Here is a 21109-nt window from a genome sequence, read left to right as displayed (position 1 = left end):
CTGTCAAAAGACCTGCGTAACAAGGTAATGGAACTTTATATAGATGTAAAAGGATATAAAAAGATATCCAAAACCTTGAAAATGCCAGTCAGTACTGTTCAATCACTTCTTAATAAGTGGAAAATTCGGGGATCTCTTGATACAAAGCCAAGGTCAGGTAGACCAAGAAAGATTTCAGCCACAACTGCAAGAAGAATTGTTCGGGATACAAAGAAAAACCCACAGGTAACCTCAGGAGAAATACAGGCTGCTCTGGAAAAAGACGGTGTGGTTGTTTCAAGGAGCACAATACGACGATACTTGAACAAAAATGAGCTGCATGGTCGAGTTGCCAGAAAGAAGCCTTTACTGCGCCAATGCCACAAAAAAGCCCGGTTACAATATGCCCGACAACACCTTGACATGCCTCACAGCTTCTGGCACACTGTAATTTGGAGTGACGAGACCAAAATAGAGTTTTATGGTCACAACCATAAGTGCTATGTTTGGAGAGGGGTCAACAAGGCCTATAGTGAAAAGAATACCATCCTCACTGTGAAGCATGGTGGTGGCTCACTGATGTTTTGGGGGTGTGTGAGCTCTAAAGGCACGGGGAATCTTGTGAAAATTGATGGCAAGGTGAATGCAGCATGTTATCAGAAAATACTTGCAGACAATTTGCACTCTTCTGCACGAAAGCTGTGCATGGGACGCTCTTGGACTTTCCAGCATGCCAATGACCCTAAGCACAAGGCCAAGTTGACCCTCCAGTGGTTACAGCAGAAAAAGGTGAAGGTTCTGGAGTGGCCATCACAGTCTCCTGACCTTAATATCATCGAGCCATTCTGGGGAGATCTCAAACATGCGGTTCATGCAAGACGACCAAAGACTTTGCATGACCTGGAGGCATTTTGCCAAGACGAATGGGCAGCTATACCACCTGCAAGAATTTGGGGCCTCATAGACAACTATTACAAAAGGCTGCACGCTGTCATTGATGCTAAAGGGGGCAATACACAGTATTAAGAACTAAGGGTATGCAGACTTTTGAACAGGGGTCATTTCATTTTTTTCTTTGTTGCCATGTTTTGTTTTATGATTGTGCCATTCTGTTATAACCTACAGTTGAATATGAATCTGTTGGGCCTCATGTATTCAGATAGAAGACAAAGGCAGGCCTAACAGTCATAAAAACATTCCATACGGACATAGCTTTTTGCTGCTCTCCGGTGCAGCCTCGTGGCATAAGGAAGTAATGTCCAACTTGAAACTGTAGCCATACAATCTCCATCTCGCTGGACGAGTTGAGATTACTCTGTGTTCAACCGAACACTCTAACGGATCCGAAGGAGACCGCCGAGCAATTCGCATCTTCATCCGTTGGCCTACAGAAGTGAAGAGATTAAAGATTTCTCTTCCATCTTCAATCTTACCGAGTTCTCCGCCAGCCCGCCGAGAATCAACAGCCGTACCGCCCGCCGACAGGAAACGGCCTCCCGTCATCACCCGAGCCTCAAGGAACCGGGTCAGAGGACGGAGGAAAACACATTCTACCTGTGTCCTCATGCGATACAAGTAAGAGGTTCACATCTGGGCAGAGATAGAATATTATAGTGTGTTATTCTTGTGTTTCAAGGATTTTGCTTGTACAGTTTACGGACCGCCATGTCCGCTCATTATTAATACTCAGGGTATTAATTATCACGAATTTGTTTTGCTGTATTGTGGTCCAACCAAATTGGATTGTTGTGCATTTCGCCATCGCGGGTGAGACAGCAACTGAGTTCATCCATTAAAGAGTCAAATAACAAGGGACTTTTATGAGCCCCGCTCGTAAAACCACGTCTCTGAGTGATGAACACGGCTGCTTTATCTCCAGCTATCGCGAAATCAGCTTTCGGGCTGTCACTTAATAATCTCTCTCTCTCTCTCTCACTAACCACACTGACACACACACACCTTATGTGTTATAGGATTATTTTTATTTGCATATCTAATCATATCACTGTTTAGTTTGTAGTTGTAAGTCGGAAGTTTATTGACTGCATTGTATTAATTATTAATTGATATTACTGCATAAATAAACTTTGTTTATATTACAAAGAGAAGTGTTTTGGTTTGTTTTGCATACGCCTGTGTCATGCTGACGGGATGTCAGTGCTCGGATTCAAACCTTCATTCATTGTTTTTTTATTCGAAAATCGATATTCTTCGGATGTCGATTTTCCTAAGAAAACAATCTAATATTGAGACTGTTTTAATATTCGGTTATTAGTCCCTGATTCCAGGGTGGTGCCCCGTCAATGTTAATCCTCATTAATATTCCATTGATTTTTGATAATTGATAATTATCTTTGATTGAATTTGAATGATCAATAAGCTAGTGTTAATTTTAATGTTTCATCCATGTTAACAATTAACGATTATCTTTGATAACTGTTGATTTTAAACGATTAAAAAAAGCTAACATTGATTCTCATCAATGTTCTATTGATTTTTATAATTAATAATTATCTTTGATAATTATTAATTATTGCTAATAACCAAACTTGCTCCTAAACGTAGCACACTACATTTACTGGAGTCCCATATGAGGTTTTAATGAGTTAGATCCAATTAATTAATTTAAATATTGATTAATAACTACAGAAATAATTATTATTTCTGATAGTAACACTGATCTAAACAACCAGTAAAGCCCTACAAATCCCATAAGAAATAAAAGAAATGTGTTTTGCCTGCTCACTCATGTTTTCTTTAAAAATGGTACATATATTACCAATTCTCCAAGGGTATGCAAACTTTTGAGCACAACTGTATATGGGTTAAATTTCAGTCTGCTCCTCACATAACACTATCACATGGCATCAGAAGAAATGAAATGTAGTGCACAAGTGATATGCGTGACTTTTATAGTTTAAGAGCTTTTAAAGCTTGAGAGTCACAATCACAATCCTTTCAGCGCTCTAACTATTCTATATTAACATTGCTCTTGCAGCAGTATCACTTCCCTTACAAAAATTGAGAGTTCACCGCAAATTTGCCGCAAATTCACCACAGATAATTTTCACATGCAAATGAGCTTTGTAGCAAACTTGCAGCAAATTGTCCATTGATGCCAAAGGTTTGCCGGAGGTTCAGCACTACCAGTGAAGAACTGCAAATTTCTGGCAAACATTTGTGGCGAATCACAAGCTTATTTGCATGTGAAAATAATGAGTGGCAAATTTGTGGCAAGTTTTCTGCTAGTTTGCTTGATCTCTAGAGTTTTTGTATAGGTTTTTTTTAATGGATGTCTTAAAAGTAAATGAATAAATAACCTACAGCAGTGCTCAATGAATCATATCATGAACAAGATGAACAATCTATCAATGTATGAATCAAACTCATTCAGAATGCCAACACTGTTTTCCACACATCATTTTTATTAGCCCATTTCCATATATGTGGTTACAGACAAATGATATAGAACATTGAAGTCGCTTACAGAAACTTTTAACTTCTCCATTCTGCCTGCACTTGACTCCAGTATCTCACACTCGCAGCAGACGGGTAACGTGAGCTCCACTATCTTCACTCTCATTGGTAGACTCTCACGAATGCCGCTCATCATTTGCATAAAGTTAGACTTTTATCAACTTTGTCTTGTCGCTCGCCACGCCCACATCTTGTTGCCAACAGTCACTGTCGCATGTGTTGCCGGAAGTTGCTGTGCTCTCACTGAAAATGAATGCCATCCTCTCGTTTTATCAGGGGCAAATGTTTTTTCTTGCTTTAAAGGGGTGTGTGTCCAAACAAACGGAGAACCACTGATTTACTATAAGGCCAGTGTTACATCTGAAATGTAATCCAGTACTGATTACAAATTACATGACTAAAATTGTAATCAGTAATGTAATATTTTAGAATACACTTTTAGGTCATCTAAATTGATTACTTTAACATTACTAATTGCATGTGTTATTGCAAGCATATTAAGTACCAATTACACTCCTTTTATTACACTTAATAGCAACTTGCTATTTGTCAGTCGCTGAGTAAAATAAAAGGTACTTGAAAAGGTCAAACAAAAGGGAAAAATGAACACTATGTTAGCCAAAATGGAAGACAATAATAACATGCATGTAAGAGAATTGTAAGAGAATTGTTGTTGTTTATGAATAGGGATTGGATTGTTTTTCTGTTTGGCTTTGAAATCAATAATGAGTGAATGTCTTTGGATATGTTGTTGAGACATACGATTTGTACCTCATAATTATTCATGAAAAGGTGTGGCCCTAACCTACGACAGGTGCTGAAGCATGGAATAAAGTGCATTTGTATGGTGCCAAAGTGGTACAAAAGAACAAAGTTGCATGTGACCTCAGATGCACCTCTGAAATTGTTATTTGCAACATGCAGCATTATTTCAAATTTTTTTAAGGCAAAGATTGCATTGCTTAGTTATTTTTCCCAAGTGTCTTTTAGAAAGTCCAGTTATATTTGTGTAGGGCTTTACTGGTTGTTTAGATCAGTGTTACTATCAGAAATAATTAATAATTATTTCTGTAGTTATTAATCAATATTTAAATTAATTAATTGTATCTAACTCATTAAAACCTCATATGGGACTCCAGTAAATGTAGTGTGCTACGTTTAGGAGCAAGTTTGGTTATTAGCAATAATTAATAATTATCAAAGATAATTATTAATTATTAAAATCAATAGAACATTGATGAGAATCAATGTTAGCTTTTTTTTAATCCTTTAAATCAACAGTTATCAAAGATAATCGTTAATTGTTAACGTCGATGAAACATTAAAGTTAACACAAGCTTATTGATCATTCAAATTCAATCAAAGATAATTATCAATTATCAAAAATCAATAGAATATTAATAAGGATTAACATTGACGGGGCACCACCCTGAAATCAGGGACTAATAACCGAATATTAAAACAGTCTCAATATTGGATTGTTTTCTTAGGAAAATCGACATCCGAAGAATATCGATTTTCGGGAAAAAAAAACAATGAATGAAGGCTTGAATCCGAGCACTGACATCCCGTCAGCATGACACAGGCGTATGCAAAACAAACCAAAACACTTCTCTTTGTAATATAACAAAGTTTATTTATGCAGTAATATCAATTAATAATTAATACAATGCAGTCAATAAACTTCCGACTTACAACTACAAACTAAACAGTGATATGATTAGATATGGAAATAAAAATAATCCTATAACACATAAGGTTTGTGTGTGACAGTGTGGTTAGTGAGAGAGAGAGAGAGAGAGAGAGAGAGAGAGAGAGAGAGAGAGAGATGATTAAGTGACAGCCCGAGAGTTGATTTCGCGATAGCTGGAGATAAAGCAGCCGTGTTCATCACTCAGAGACGCGGTTTTACGAGCGGGGCTCGTAAAAGTCCCTAGTTATTTGACTCTTTAATGGATGAACTCAGTGGCTGTCTCACCCGCGATGGCGAAAATGCACAACAGTCCAATTTGGTTGGACCACAATACAGCAAAACAAATTCGTGATAATTAATACCCTGAGTATTAATAATGAGCGGACATGGCGGTCCGTAAACTGTACAAGCAAAATCCTTGAAACACAAGAATAACACACTATAATATTCTATCTCTGCCCAGACGTAACCTCTTACTTGAATCGCATGAGGACACAGGTAGAATGTGTTTTCCTCCGTCCTTTAACTTTGACCCGGTTCCTTGAGGCTCGTGTGATGACGAGAGGTCGTTTCCTCGCGCTGTCGGCGGGCGGTACGGCTGTTGATTGTCGGCGGCCGGTACGGCTGTTGATTCTCAGAGGGCGGTACGGCTGTTGATTCTCAGCGGGCGGTACGGCTGTTGATTCTCAGCGGGCTGGCGGAGAACTCAGAAATGTCGACTTGATTGAAGATGGAAGAGAAATCTTTTATCTCTTCACTTCTGTAGGCCAACGGATGAAGATGCGAATTGCTCGGCGGTCTCCTTCGGATCCGTTACGAGTGTTCGGTTGAACACAAAGTAATCTCAATTCGTCCAGCGAGATGGAGATTGTATGGCTACAGTTTCAAGTCGGACATTACTTCCTTATGCCACGAGGCTGCACCGGAGAGCAGCAAAAAGCTACGTCCGTATTCGGTGAACTAAGTCGCTGGAAGCCACTTTGGAAGCATTTCAGAATTATTTGAAGTCCTGATGATGTCATGTTTGAGGGACGTTCTGTTGTGTGCCTCATCCAATAGGAGTTGAGTGCTTGATCCTTTAGTGAGCAAGGCTTCATGGATTTGTAGTCTGTTTTGGACTCCCTTTGTTTGATTTTGGCGCGATTTTTATCAGTAAGATTTACGACTTAGAAGGTGGGGGCTTAAGTTATGTTTTTACGACTGTGTTAGGCCTGCCTTTGTCTTCTATCTGAATACATGAGGCCCAACATTTGTGTGAGGTCAAATGAGGACCAGGACTGCACTGTTTGCAATGTATATAGGGTTGTCTGGCTAGGTCTATCACACGTATTTCAGGCTCTGGCTTAGACCGCACTTTTAAAATAAGGAGCATAATCTGTAAATTAAGCACTAGTTATTGCCATTGGCTAACTGGTAATGTAATGAAAATCTAATTGTGTAATCATAACAAGCAACTGTAATCTGACTATGCATAATTTTTAAAATGTAATCCAATTACAAGTACTTGTTTTTGTAATCTGATTACGTTTGTTTGTTTCTTTCTTTCATTTTTTACGCCATGCCAGCTGCTATGGCTATATTCATGGCGGGAACCAGGTTTAGTTATTTAAAATAGTTAAATAAGTTAAATTAGGTGTTTAAGATTCATTTTTCCTAAAAACCTTAAAACTAAATTTGGATTCACTTGATTAAAAACCTTTTCAAAAGAATCAACTGAATAATACAGGTTCCTCAGATGTGTAGAGGTATGACAGTTCAGTAAAATATGTTTAATGGATAGTGGGTTCTGACAAGATGAGCACTTTGGTGAATTTTCTCCAGATAGTAAAAATTGGTGTGCGAGTCTTGTATGTCCTATCCGGGATAGTGTATAAATGACTTGATCCCAGCGATTATTAAAAGGGAACACATATCTTGTTCCAACAACATGATTTATTTCTCGTAATTTGTTGATTAAACATTGATCCCACTCTGACTGCCATTTGTTTTTGATATATACATTCAGAGTTGGTTTCAGATCTGTGGAAGGTATAGGGCATTTTACTGGTTCAGTAGATAGTGCTTCTCTGGCAGCTCTGTCTGCTTGTTCATTACCGGAGATTCCTGAGTGTCCAGGTACCCAGCAGAAAATAATAATAAAACCCTTTGCTTCAAGAGATAATCTGATTACGTAATCTGTTACTACCCAACACTGTGTAAGGCATACCGAATGTGTTCTGTGAAATGGCCCTTTAAAAATTCTTCAATTGGACGGTTGTTTTTTCTTTTAAAGCTGTACCTAGACAGCCAAGTTTAAAACTGATCACATATTACGTGTGTCCCTGTCCAACTCTGAATCTGGTTTCAGTGATCAGATCAGAAAACGTTTGTTTACACCTGTATTATGAATCAGAGCTGCCCACTTGACATTGTGTCTGTCCCTGCCTTTTGATGACTGCCAGGACCAGAGTATTTACTTCTGGTGTTTTTGTGTGTTAGGTACTGAGGCACTGGTGATCATGTGGAATTTAGGATAGGTTGATGAAAGAAGCTCAGCATGACTAAGTTCAATGAGTGAACTGGATTTCTCCCAACATCATGCTCCATCCTGACTTTTCAGCTCATGTAGGGGGAGAAGCTAACTCACTCGAACAGAATAAACTTGCACATGCCATCTCAGGGAGTCGCTGTAGGCCATGATTATCAACAGCAGGGTGGCACATAGCTTCTGGCAGTCCAATCTTGTCTTTTGTTTCAGAAACACTCGTTTGGTTTCAGTTTGAGGTTGGCAGCTCCTACTCTCCACATTTTTGTAGGTGCTTCTCACTTGCCTGCATGGACATTCCCCTAACAGTGTGTCCTCGACTGCAAATGGTTGTCCTTCGATGCATTTTTGAAATACTTTTCTACAGGGCATGTACCAGCATGAATATCCAGAGGAGCATTTATGATTTCTCACCAAAATGCAAGTGTCAGAAAGCACGTTTTGTATTCAGGATGGTGAATACTTTGACTTTGAGAATGTCTGCAGTTATCTGTTCTAACTTGTTGAAATGACACATTCATGGGGTGTTCTTACTTAACCCAAGATGTAGGCTAAATAACAACATAATGCAAGAAGCATTAAAACAGATTTTACAGGAAAATGGACCATTTCTGCCCTTAAACCTTAATTGATACAGTAAGTGTAACTACAGTAAATTAACGGTACATTTTTGTAAGGGTTGTGATGTGTGGTTTGAAAATGCCTTACAAATGATGTCTGTTAATGGTGCAGTTTTTTCCTGTTTTCATTGTAATTGCTGTTTCTAATGGCGGGGCTCTTTTAATGTGATTTTAAACTAGTTTAGTTTAATCACAGACACATTTGGGTTTTCAACAAATAATTAAATTCTAAATTCCACGACCCACTCCACACTTCTCACAGCGCTGTTTTTAATGATCTGTGCTGCATGGTTGAGAGTTCGAGACCTTTCCGCTAGTAAACAGACCTGCTCTGCACTCGAGCTACTCTGTCCATAGAGCCAAGCTGACAACTCTTACAAAAATCAAGAGTTCATTCCAAATTTGCCACAAACTTGCCACAAATTCACCACTGATCATTTTCACATGCAAATGAGCTTTGTGGCAAACTTGCAGAAAATTGTCCATTGTTGCCAAAGGTTTGCTGCAGGTTCACCACTACCGGTGAAGAGCTGCAAACTTCTGGCAAGTCTGCACCAAGTTTATGGCTAGTTTGCCAGAACTCTAGATTTTTCGAGAGAGAATTGATCTGTGAATTGCGTAACCATTTTGTTGAGCTATTGGAGTGTTTGTCGTTTGATATGTCTCATACACAACAGAAAACGACAGCGCCTCAAGTGAGTCGGGCAACTTTTTAGTCACACCAGTGTGACCTCTTATAAAACTGAGCTGCACTGACAAGAACATTTTTTTAAATATTGCAACCCTTTAGTCGCAGTCTGGAGCCCTCCTGCAAGGCACCCTTAATCTTTGAGCAAATCTGACTCTCCAGATAAATTTATATAAACAAAAAACAACTTGTATATAATTTAAATAATTTGGTATAAATAAAAGTTAGTTCACAAAAACATTGTAAAACATAGCCTACCTTGGAAACAGACAGCAGCTCACGTTTTCCAAGGTGCTGCCCCATGTTCCTAAGAAAGAATGGAAAAAAATAAGGCAAAGAATTATATAACCAAACATTTATAGCTTATAATTATAGTTAAGTGTGTGGTAGTCAACATTGCTGTATACAACTGCATTTTCGTACATTTAACTGTATAAAGGTGTCTGAAAACCTTTAGCTCCTGCACATCCACTCACACACGAACATAAATTCTGTTCATAAAATCAGGCAGCCTTTTTAAAATGTACAAAATCAAATGCAGCAAATGAATTACAACAGGACCAACAGCTAATTTAAATTCCTCAATGTGCACACATTAGGGATTCCCAGTCAGATAAAAAAAACTAAGATTACGTACACTGCAGTGTTTCCTACAGAATTCAGCTCTTGCAGCTGGGAAAAGCACTTTGGAGGGAATACAATTTGTAATACTAAAACATCTGAAGTTTTACCTCTATTTTTATTCATATAGAATGATTCTTTTAACTTTACAGTCTACATTATGGCCCTATTCTTCAGTCACGTGTTTCCCATCAATACGAAATGCCATCATGTGTTGACTTACATTTATGTTCTTGGCAGATACCTTTAACAAATACTTTAACAGGTAGTTAGGGCAGTTCACCCAAAAATGAAATTTATGTCATTATTCACCCTCAAGTCTGCACGAATTTGCCTCTTCCGTAGAACACAAAAGGAGATGTTAGCTGTACGTCTCAGTCAACATTTACTGTACCTGCATCTTACTTCCCATACAATAAAAGTGAATGGTGACTGAAACTAACATTCTACCTAACATCTCCTTTTAAGTTCAATGGAATAAAGTCATACAGGTTTGCAACAACACGAAGGTAAGTGATGACACAATTTTCATTTTTGAGTGAACTATCACTTTAAGAGTACAAGTCAATACTTGTACAGGCTTTTATTTATTTATTGTACTATTTCTGTCATTCTTTATGCTGTATTTTTATGATGGAGCACCATGATATGAAAGCCGGTGCTCTGACAATCTGTGCTACCTGCTCAGGATGTGCTACCAGCAGTAAAAACATTGATATGTAAAGTTAAAACATGGGTAGCACATGTCGGGAGGCACGGGAGAACCTGTCAGTATGTACTACAACAGCATGAAATGGGTTAAAAACCTAGGTAGCGCATATTGTCAGGCAGATAATACCGATTAGGAAGTGCTACCAGCATAACTATCAGATACAGTAGTGTGATATGGTGTGAGGCCAGGGGCGTAAATATGGGGGGGGGGGGCAAAACCCCTCAATAATCAAAACAAGCATGTACCCCCCCCCGCCCCCATTATTTATACCATGTAAATGCTTCACGCTGCAACCCCCCAATGTTCAAGCCAAATCTACGCCCTTGTGTGAGGCTGTACTAAGCCCCAACCCTACCCCAAATCCTAACCCCAACCCTAAAACTATGCCAATATAGCATTGGTAGCACATCCTGACAGGTAGCATATATTTTCAGGACACCGGCAATACTAGATCGCCCCAACGTTGTGCGCTTGCAATGCTGACAGCTTTGTTGATTACAAACAAATAGTGTTAACACATCGCTCGCTTACAGAGAGAGGCAGTACAACGCCATTATCATGTCGTGTGAACAGGTTTATAGATCTGTAACATCTTAAGTAAATGTGTGCTGAATAGCAGTGCAGGAAACACTGGTACACTGTATTTGAACTGAAAGTTTCGTGTACCATTTCCTCCTAACCAAATTCCACAGTGCTGAGGTGATGTTGTTTTAAGAAGATATTAATAAAAAATAAAAAAACAGTGTCTTTTGTGCCACCCTCCCATACAGGCGAGAGTAAGAGATGTTCTTGATATGGTTGACTGCAGCACTGTTACTCTGTTCTCCGTTTCTCAACTCTGAAGCCCTTCAATGAGCGGTGGCTTCTCTCACAAGGCTCATTCCTCCAAGCTCTCTGCACAGCATCTGGGTGGTTTGATGTAGCTTCCACTTGTAGATGATTGAACCAACAGTGCCCTCTGGGACATGCACACACTTTTTATGTTATTATTACACATTATTCTTTTGTAATTTTCATAATGATTTTTCCCAGCTGTAATCAAGATTCATCAACAGAAATGATCCCTTAAGTGCCTTATCAAATAGATTTCTAAAAGGCAGACTCATCCTCCTGTAGTCTGCCTGGTGAAATAAATTCTAGGTTTAAATATTATATCTTTAAATACTAAATCATTGTAGTAAGTTAATAAAGACAAGGAAAAATGATCGTTTTTCAAAATAGTCAGGTTAGTGAATCAAGCACTCCACAGTCTAGTCCATTTTGCACAAGGCCAGATCTCAGGACTCCATATTGGGAGTCAACAGGTCTTATGCAGTTTGGGGACAGGGCTGGGAGTGAGATCTCTAACTTTCAGACAATGTGTTGCCAGTCCAACATTCTGTCTATTGAAAATCTTCCATTATTATGAAAAGGCTATTTAGGGAAATCTATCATCTGGAAATATGTTTTATGAGAAGTTAATGATTTAAATGTAGTAGCCCACTAGTCTTGTAAAAGTGAACATCATGATTTTTAACAAAAAAATGCAGTTTTCACAGAACATTACAAAACAAATCGGTACATTATTGATTTCTTTATTTATTAATTTGATCACTAAGCAACAGTGAAGTGAGGAATCCAATACACTTTTCTCAAATAAATGACAAGTTTCCTCCCCTAATGATTTACCTTTCAATAACTGCTCGGCAGCAGTATTCATTATTTATTTATTTAGTCTACCACGCTGCTATATTTTTGGTGTTCTTTTAAAAACATTCTGAATAGGTTCAAAAAGCCATTTCCGCAATTTGTTTAACACGTCGCTCAAATGTCTCAAAAAGTCTCCTGACATTATACATTTTAGTTAAAATAATAGTGTAATAAGCGATTCTTACAAGACTTGTGATTAATATGAAAATAAATATGTGATTCTTATGAAACTAATTTACTCTTTAGGACCAGGACTATTTTGCAAGGACATTAAGATTTTTTACAATGTGACATTTTCATGAAAAAATCTGGTTATGATGATGTGTGTTTCTTACTACTGCAATGTGAAATAAAAAATGCTATTATTTAAATTGTATAGTATGCAGTCTAACTCCCTTGGTGCTTCCCCTCCATTCCAAACGGCCAAAATGATGCCTTCAGAGGACACTTCTTGTAGATTACAATAATTATTTCCATACTGTAAGTTTATTCCAAACAAATGTCCAATAAAATTTCCCTAAAAGTGAGTTCCAAATGAGCCCCACTATTTTCAGCACTCCAAAGCTCTCACATTGAATGGTAAAGTCTTGGAAGGGAATAAGGCTTAGGGATGATCACTTCTGAATGGAACGCATCCATTAATTCATTTTCACTGATTTTAATTTGAAAAATGATTGTACAACGGCATCGTTTTTACTAAAAAAATAAAAAATAATAAAAAAAAAAAGACTTTTACTGTAATGAGAATCATCAATGAAAACAATTAGAATAGTGCAAATTAAGTGAACCTAATTACACAAGTTTTGAAGAGGCCATTACTCAATTAAATTGAGTAAATTCAACTTAAGGTTTTCATTGTTGTTGTTGTCATATTGATTAGAGGTTAAATATGACCAGGACATTTACTTGACCGGTGTATATATATAGGATTAGTGTTTTCGATAACATTATGTCTCAGTTCAGTTTGTTGCTGCCACCCTTTTTATAAGCAACGCACAGTTCCCTATCAATTCAGTCATGACTGCTGCGTCATAGCTCACACTATGGGGTTATCCCCTCAGGAGTAGCCAATCTCTGAAACTCTTTAAAATCTCACCAATTTTAATTGGCAGACAGAGCTTTGTGTGCCGCCTCCCTCGCACACGTAGCGAGCGTATATGGAGGTGGTGCACAGCGCTAGCTCTTCAGAATTTTCTCCTTCAGGGTGCCAATAATCTCTCTCGTATGGAAAATTGGATTTTGTCCTACTAAGAATTGCTATCACGATTTGCATCTCTCACAGCGGGTGGATCGGAGTTTTCTACCCCCTGTGGTGCTCTGGCATAGTGGATACTAACCTTCACCGTTGAACAGCAGTGTTGGAATATTTCCTCCTGTGGACAGCGGGCGGACAAGACATCTTCGCCACTTTCACCGCATCACAGGGATTATTCTACGGCCCGAGGGCCTCAACGGAAAGTATCCTTTGGATTATTCACTTACTGGATTGTATTGGACAGTTTTCTGTAAGCATGTAACATAAGCGCTACAGCCTGATTGTGCACAGTATACAAATCACACACAAACACAATCTAAAAGAGCTGTTTACTTAACAACATATTTTTAAAGATGCCGTTTCGTAAATGTTTTCTGCCGTGTGAACAGTACATCCCCTTATCCGACGGACACGAGTGCCGTGTCCTCAGCCTGGGTCAGGTTCACGCAGAGACGGCGCCTGGTGGGTCAGACTGCGCTCACAGCGAGCGTATGAGAATCAAAACACTGCGCCCTCAGCTCTCCCTCTTTCTGAGGGATGACTTCGGTCCCTTCCCCTCCCACCCTGCTCCTTCTGTGGCTCCCGAGGGACCACACGAGGGAGACATGTGAGGGCGGGATGAGCTGGATGAGTTTGAGGAAATTTCTCCGAATCAAGCCTCGCATTTCTCCTCACCTCATCCGCAAGCGTTTTCACCTGTGGAGTATGCCCGTGATGACGAGTGAATGTCAAACATAATGGAGCCCTGCGCCTTGATAATGGGATGCAGGGCTCCATTATGTTCGGTACTCACTCCAAGGATAAAGAAGATATGGTGTCGGAAGGAGAGCCCTGGACACAGTCGTTGGATGAGCTCACTGGGACTTCTCGAGGAGAGTTTCTTGAAACCGAACTGTTTCAGGTGCTCGCTGGGGTGGTCGAGAACCTCAAATTGGATTGGCCCACTCCTAGTGCGCCTAAGTGTTCTCAACTAGACGATCACTTCTATCGGAGCCACACGAAGAGCTCACAAAAGACATGACGTTTGCCATACTTGGCACGAACGCTCGTCTTGGGAGCCGCAGCCTTCACAACGCTGGATCATGCTGAGGAACGTGGATATACGTTGATTCCCATGGTTGAATAGGCGGTAGCGGCCCACCTGTGTCCCTCCTCGACCCCGCCGTGGAAATCCAGGCCCACTCACCCATCCAGGCCCTGTAGGACGACATACGTCTCTTACATCTTTAACCATTTGGAAAATGCCCACATTCTATGAAATGGCCATTGCACTCGGTCAAGTGTCCAGATCCAAAGTGGTCACAACGGATGCTTCGAACACGGGCTGGGGAGCCCTGTGCGACGGACGCCCAGCCTTTGGCACCTGGACAAGTGCTCAAGGGGATTGATTCGGAGAAGCCAAAATAGATATATTTGCATCACCGGAGACAACACACTGTCGCCTGTGGTACGTCCTGACTCATGCCCCACTGGGCCTGGACATTCTAGCCCACAGTTGGCCAGCGGGACTTAAGTATGCATTCCCTCCCGTCCACTTACTTCAAGTATTGTGCAAATTTGAGAGGAAGAGGTACTGTTGGTCGCACTGGAATGGCCCAACCGCCCATGGTTCCCAGTATTAATAGAGCTCTTGAATGCCCCCACATGGAGGATTTCACTGCCCTGCTCATGCAGGCAGGGGGCATGATTTGGCATCCACATGCAGAATTGTGGAAACTTAATGTGTGGCCACTGAACGGTGCCCGACTGATGCGCACGGGGTCTCGCAACCAGTGCTCGACACCATATTACAAGCCAGAGCCCCATCAACAAGACATTTATACACATTGAAATGGCTCTATGCTCAAGGTGTATGTCGCTGCCATAGCAAACAGACATATCCCAATGGGCGGTCTATCAATAGGCAGACACCCTTTGACTGTGAAATTATTACGTGGCATGAGGCGGTTGAGACCGGCCTACCCCAACACCATGTCAGTTTGGGACTTGGTGCTTGTGTTTAAAGCACTCACATGCCCGCCGTTCAAGCCATTGTATTCAGTGAGTTTACACGTACTCTCACTAAAGACTGCGGTGTTCCTCGCTTTGGCTTCAGTAAAACGTGTCGGAGACCTTCAAGCGCTGTCAGTCAATGACTCCTGCTTAGAGTTTGGACCAGGCTTAACAAAAGCCGTTCCTAAACCCAGGAAAGGCTACGTGCTGAAAGTTTTGACCACTCCCTTCAGGGCGCAGTTAGTACCCTTCAGGCTAACCCCCCCCGGTTCGCTTTGGATGAAGCAGAGAGGCTACACGCACAGTGTCCAGTAAGAGCACTGCGTGCATATATCGATCGCATGAGGCAAATGCGGCTTTCGGATCAGCTCTTTGTCTGTGTCACAGGTCGTTTTAAAGGGCTGGCTGTCTCCAAACAAAGGCTTTCACATTGTATAATGGATGCCATTGCACTCGCATACAACTCGCAAGGCATACAGTGACCTATTGGAGTAAAAGCTCACTCCACTAGAGGCATGGCATCATCATGGGCATTGTCTAACGGTGTTTCCCTTGAAGACATCTGCCTAGCTGCAGGTTGGGCTTCCCCTAGCACTTTCGCCAGGTTTTACAACCTGGATGTCTCCTCTCTCTCTTCCCAGGTACCTACTGTGAAGGAGAGTTAAACTATGTATCCTGCTGCTTACTACCAGCTTATTTAGACATGGTCATCCCATAATAATCCACAGTTAGCGGTCACTTATACAAGTTTTCACTAATCATTTGGCTCGTCCCTTATTTATACTTATTCACATATGGTAGTGATTTAATTCATCTTGCGATGACTGCACTACACAATCCGGTTAGCATCATCCCCATGTATATCCATCCATTCTACTTCTCCCTTCTTACTGTGATGCAAAGAGGAGACTCTGTTGTTGCTTTTTGCAACCCCATTGGCTAGTAGGTATCGTTACACATGTGAATCAGTAACACAGCATGATGGTATACGTTCCCCATAGTGTCAGCTATGACGCAGCATTCATGACTGAACTGATAGGGAACAATAAGGTTATGACTGTAACCATGGTTCCCTGAAATGAAGGAATGAATGCTGCATAAGCTGGCCGCACTACTGAATCTTCGCTACCATCTCTATATACGCCCTTTACGTGCGCGAGGGAGGCGGAGCACAAAGCACTATCTGCAAATTAAAATTGGCGAGATTTTAAAGAGTTTCAATGATTGGCTATGCCTGCGGGGATAACCCCATAGTGTCAGCTATGACACAGCATTCATTCCCTCATTTCAAGGAACCATGGTTTCAGTCGTAATTACGGCTGCAACAACTAATCGATACAATCGATAATTTTCAATAATGGAAATCATCAACGACAAATTTCATTATCGATTAGTTGGATATTTGTAGTAAGCACGGAGAAGCCCGTCAGTGACGTCGCTTCACAGCCCAGTTAAAAATGAGTTGCATTATGAAACTCGTTTGAAAAACAACGGAGACAAGTTGTAGCGGAAGAAACATGACCCAAGTTGTCCAGCGCACGTGAGCACTTTATAAACACTTCAAAGAAGATGATAATAATCACACAGTTTAATGTGGACCGGTTGCTGCGTCAGTTGCGTTTACAGAGTGCATGTGCTGTTCTCTCCAGCGCATAACTTACATTTTACTGCTATTTTCTATGTTTTATAATTTATAATATACAATTTCAGTTTCAATGTAATCAATTGTGCAGCTTTCATGGATATCAGACTGAAGTCTCAGCAGTCAAGGAGTGCAGGTTTTTTGAAGTGTTTTCTCTTGCTCATGTAACCGCATGCAATACAGTGAGCACCGGGATGTGTCTTTTCAGCGCGAGTGAATTTGCACAGTGTTTACAGATGATTGTACTATATTAAACTGTATGTAATTCTGAATATAATGTATAATAATGCTAAGGGTCCTGATAATGCCACATCATGTAATGTCTGATTTCACTAGTAAATGTATACAATGGCAAACATTATTTTACTGGATAAACATAGACAATTTTTTTTTAAAGAATAGAAGCATGTAATCAGTGAAAATACTATTTAAAAAACTATAATATTATAATACTTAAATGTATATAATCAGTGACAGCGTACAAGCATACTGCATCTAACATAATTATGTATTTTTCAGCTGGGCAGAATTATTAATATTTCTATTCTCATGTCACTATTGCCCTCTGCTGGGCTGATTTTTTTTGTCCCACTCCATCCCGGATGGATCATTTTACTCTTTAATGATGAGTACTTTTCGTTAAATTTGACAAGTAAAGGAACTGTTTCTCATATGTCCTGAAAGTAATAATAAATTTAAACTTAACTTCTGATGATTCAGGCTTTGTTCAAAGTTTTGTGAGAGTAAAGAATCATTAATTCAGTAATGTAAATCAAACCAAATCCTTACGCCCTTTATCATATCATATTTTAATAAAATACAGGAAATAAAATGAAAATTTTATCCGATTAATCATAGAAATAATCGAAGATTAATCGATTATCAAAAATAATCGTTAGTTGCAGCCCTAGTCGTAACCAGTGGCGCCTGCAGCTGTACGGCCATACGCACTGTGTGTACCATGACTGACCTGAGAAATATTTACTCTCAGAATATTTCATCAATCATGAAGTGTGTCCCGTCATAGTTTAAAAGAACTAGCAATGACCAATTTGAGAATGCATAATTATTTTGAGTTGGTTTATTTCAGTGAATTGGCCAAATGGAATCATTTGGAGTGGTTTCTCGCACAGTAAAACAGCATCGGGATATTTACGAATACAGAGAACAAACAGTGCTGAATACAGTGGAAATTTACCTACAATCAACTGAGACAAAAGTTTGTCTTTTTGAGAGGTAACTTCAGCCAGTGCTGTGTCATGTGACCAAGGGGCTGTTCAAACTGAACGTGTTTTTGCTTCTGCTCATGCCGTTTTTCAATCGTTTTCCACGTAAACATTCGCTAGATGGATGCCTATTGACAACTGCGTCACGTTTCACTGTTTTTGGGATCTCCCACGGGAGCACTGCATTTTTAGAAGCCGCTTTAAGTTAAAAAGAACTTCAACTGATAAAAACGCGTCTCGAGACACCTGTGTTCTACTCTATTCGTTGTGGTGTGTTTTGCATTTTTAGCATGAGAAAAAGTCTGTTCTGAATGGTTACTGAAGAAATGCTTTAGCCAATAGTTACATGAACACTACTCATACACGAGAGAAAAAAATGCTTTCTCAAAAGTCAACAGAATTGAATGCTTTGTTGTTTTTGCAAAAAAAATTATCCCGGGGGAGCATCCCCAGACCCCCCTAGGAATAAGGTTGTACAAGGCAGATTTCTGTGCGTACCCTCAGATGAAATCCTGCAGGCGCCAATGGTCGTAACCTTATAGTTTCTGTTTGACAAGAAGGCCAGCATTAGTTTTCCAACTAAAACTTAATATATATTTCTATGTATTTTTGAGGTTCTGATCAGATTGTTCAAGGGTGGGAAAGCAGGAGGCACTAGATGAAAGAACATTTTTCCAAATCCCTTCATCTCAGAAACGCTGCTTCTCGTTAGTTATCTGCAAGTTGTCCACCTTTCAGCCCTGAACTATTATTTTTTTTAAAAAATGACAGCCAACAAAACTTTAAAAACACGAACGCATCGCCACGGCCAGACGGTTGTCCGTTATCTCCTCGCGCGCTCAAATTACTGTAGTATATGCAAGTGAGCCCGTGACGTCGTCAAAATATTTCCAGCCATAAATCGGGGCCTTCAGCGACATGGAAAAACAAACAGCCCGCGATCATTTGACGAAGGTTAAAACGCACTGACCTACCTGTCTGACGCTGCACTGAAAGAATTGTACAATCTCTTATTGTGAAACAGTAGGCCATCGCTAACATGCGTTTAATGCGTCCATCCATCACATCTGGAGGAGACCTTGCAAGCTGTACGCAATATTCAACCAAACCATGACAGGTTATCATTTAACAGTTCAGTCATGACTGAAACAAATGCAGTCCACCATCAGCTCAGCTAGCAATGACAAAGCGCAGAGAGAGAAAGAGCTCATGCTGAGCAAATGCAACGAAAGGGAGCATATAATAAGATGTCGTGATTTGACGAGCTCTCTCTCTGTCTCTCTCTCTCTCTCTCTCACACACACACACACACACACACACACTGTACCTGTCTGCCCAAATACATCCACTGCGCGGAGTGTAGATGTCCGGTCTCACGACTCGGTTCAGTGGTACATCAGACAGTGGACATCTGCATGAATGCGAAGAGTTTTGTTGCTTTTGTTTTTCCGTTTCTGCTGCATGTGGTTTAGATGGATGATCTAGTCGTGTACTTCCTGCTTTTAAGTAGTGGAAATGTGTTTCAGTGGGGTGGGGCTATGAAAAGACACACGCACGCGCGCGTTATCATGCAGTTTTCACGTGTTGTTGTTATATTGTTGTTTATAACTTTTACATTTTAGCGACTATAATTAATTTCACGTATAATATCATGGCTGTAATATGGCCCTAATAACCAAACGTGTTTTTATTTACCAGCTTTTTCCCACAAAATTACACAGGATTAGTATTTTCGAAATGATAGGTTCCTGCCAACATTTTCACTAGAACCACCACGTCGTCATTTTTATTTGTATTGCGCTTTTCACAACACAGCTTTACAGAAAATCATGCATTAACAGAAAATGAAACTGTAATATCTATAAAGTCTTAGATTCATCATTGTGTAGTTTGATTAAATATGATTGTAAACTGTGTATAGAAATTAAATAATAATTGTATTTAGAACCCCTGTGAGCAAGCTGAAGGCGACTGTGGCAAGAAACACATACATCAATAAAATGTTGGTTAATAGAGAAAAAAATAAGCTTGGGAGAAACCAGACTCACTGTGGGGGCCAGTTCCCCTCTGGCTAACCAGCATGAACATAATGCCAATATTAGTTATTTATGTGCAGTCAAGTCATGGTTTTAAATTTGTAAATTAAGCAAGTGTTAAGGTCCATTGTGTGTGTGTGTGTGTGTGTGTGTGTGTGTGTGTGTGTTTTATTTTATTTATTTATTTATTTTTATTTGTATTTATTTTTTTATTTAACTTTAAGATTAATGACTAAATCTTTGAAGTCCATCCTGGATTAACTGCAGAAGTTCACATTGATGCGTTCTCCTTTGTTAGTTGGCTGATGAAGGCTTTCGTTGGCAATTAAATTATATTCTATGTATTCCATTTCAAGAGTGTAGTCCATCAATAGACAAAGGTGATGCAGGCAGAGATTAATGAGGTGCATCGCAGTTCAACCGGCAGATCATTTTGGTGAGGTTCGTTGGGATCCATCCTAAATCCAAGGTTCAGGCAGTGGCATATGAAGTATCCCATGTCTTACAGTTGGAGTTGGCATAAATTCATCTTCTGAAGTCAAAAGACAGAAGTGATGTCTGGCTGGCACCAGCTGTAGTTTGTTGTCATCTTTCAGTGACACATAGCAGTTGAATCTGAGTTGAGTTTCTTGAAACCGAACCAACGATCGCTTCTATCTGAGCAGTTGAGTCTGACACCATGCAGGAACGGAGCTGGATCAGGCTGGCTCTGGTAACCTTGGGATATGAATCCTAAGGTTGAGACATGGAAACAAACAAATTTATATTAGCATAGATGCCATTCAATTTTATGCAGAGTTATAGATCATGATAGATATTTCTGGTTCCAGCAGACCTAACTAAAGCAGCCTAATTGTGAGTTGAAGGATAAATTAGGTGAATGCCTGGCTAAATAGATGAGTCTTTAGTCTAGACTTAAACTGAGTGAGTGTGTCTGCATCCCAAACGGTGTTAG

At 39.9% G+C, this 21109-nt stretch overlaps 1 protein-coding gene across 1 annotated transcript in view; it reads right to left on the bottom strand.

The window, feature by feature from the left end:
• The window catches only part of LOC127452557 (myelin basic protein-like), a 31593-nt gene extending 11955 nt beyond the window's left edge, over positions 1-19638 (bottom strand). The window contains exons 1-2 of the mRNA XM_051718094.1: positions 19446-19638; positions 9240-9288 (exon numbers count right to left, since the gene is read on the bottom strand). Of these exons, the coding sequence (XP_051574054.1) occupies positions 9240-9284 (45 nt within the window). The 5' untranslated portion in view covers positions 9285-9288; positions 19446-19638. The remainder of the gene's footprint in view (positions 1-9239; positions 9289-19445) is intronic.
• Positions 19639-21109: the final 1471 nt, after the last annotated feature.

The sequence above is a fragment of the Myxocyprinus asiaticus genome, chromosome 15, assembly GCF_019703515.2.
Source record: "Myxocyprinus asiaticus isolate MX2 ecotype Aquarium Trade chromosome 15, UBuf_Myxa_2, whole genome shotgun sequence".
NCBI classification, from domain to species: Eukaryota; Metazoa; Chordata; class Actinopteri; order Cypriniformes; family Catostomidae; genus Myxocyprinus; species Myxocyprinus asiaticus.
This window is presented reverse-complemented; position numbering and strand designations above follow the sequence as displayed.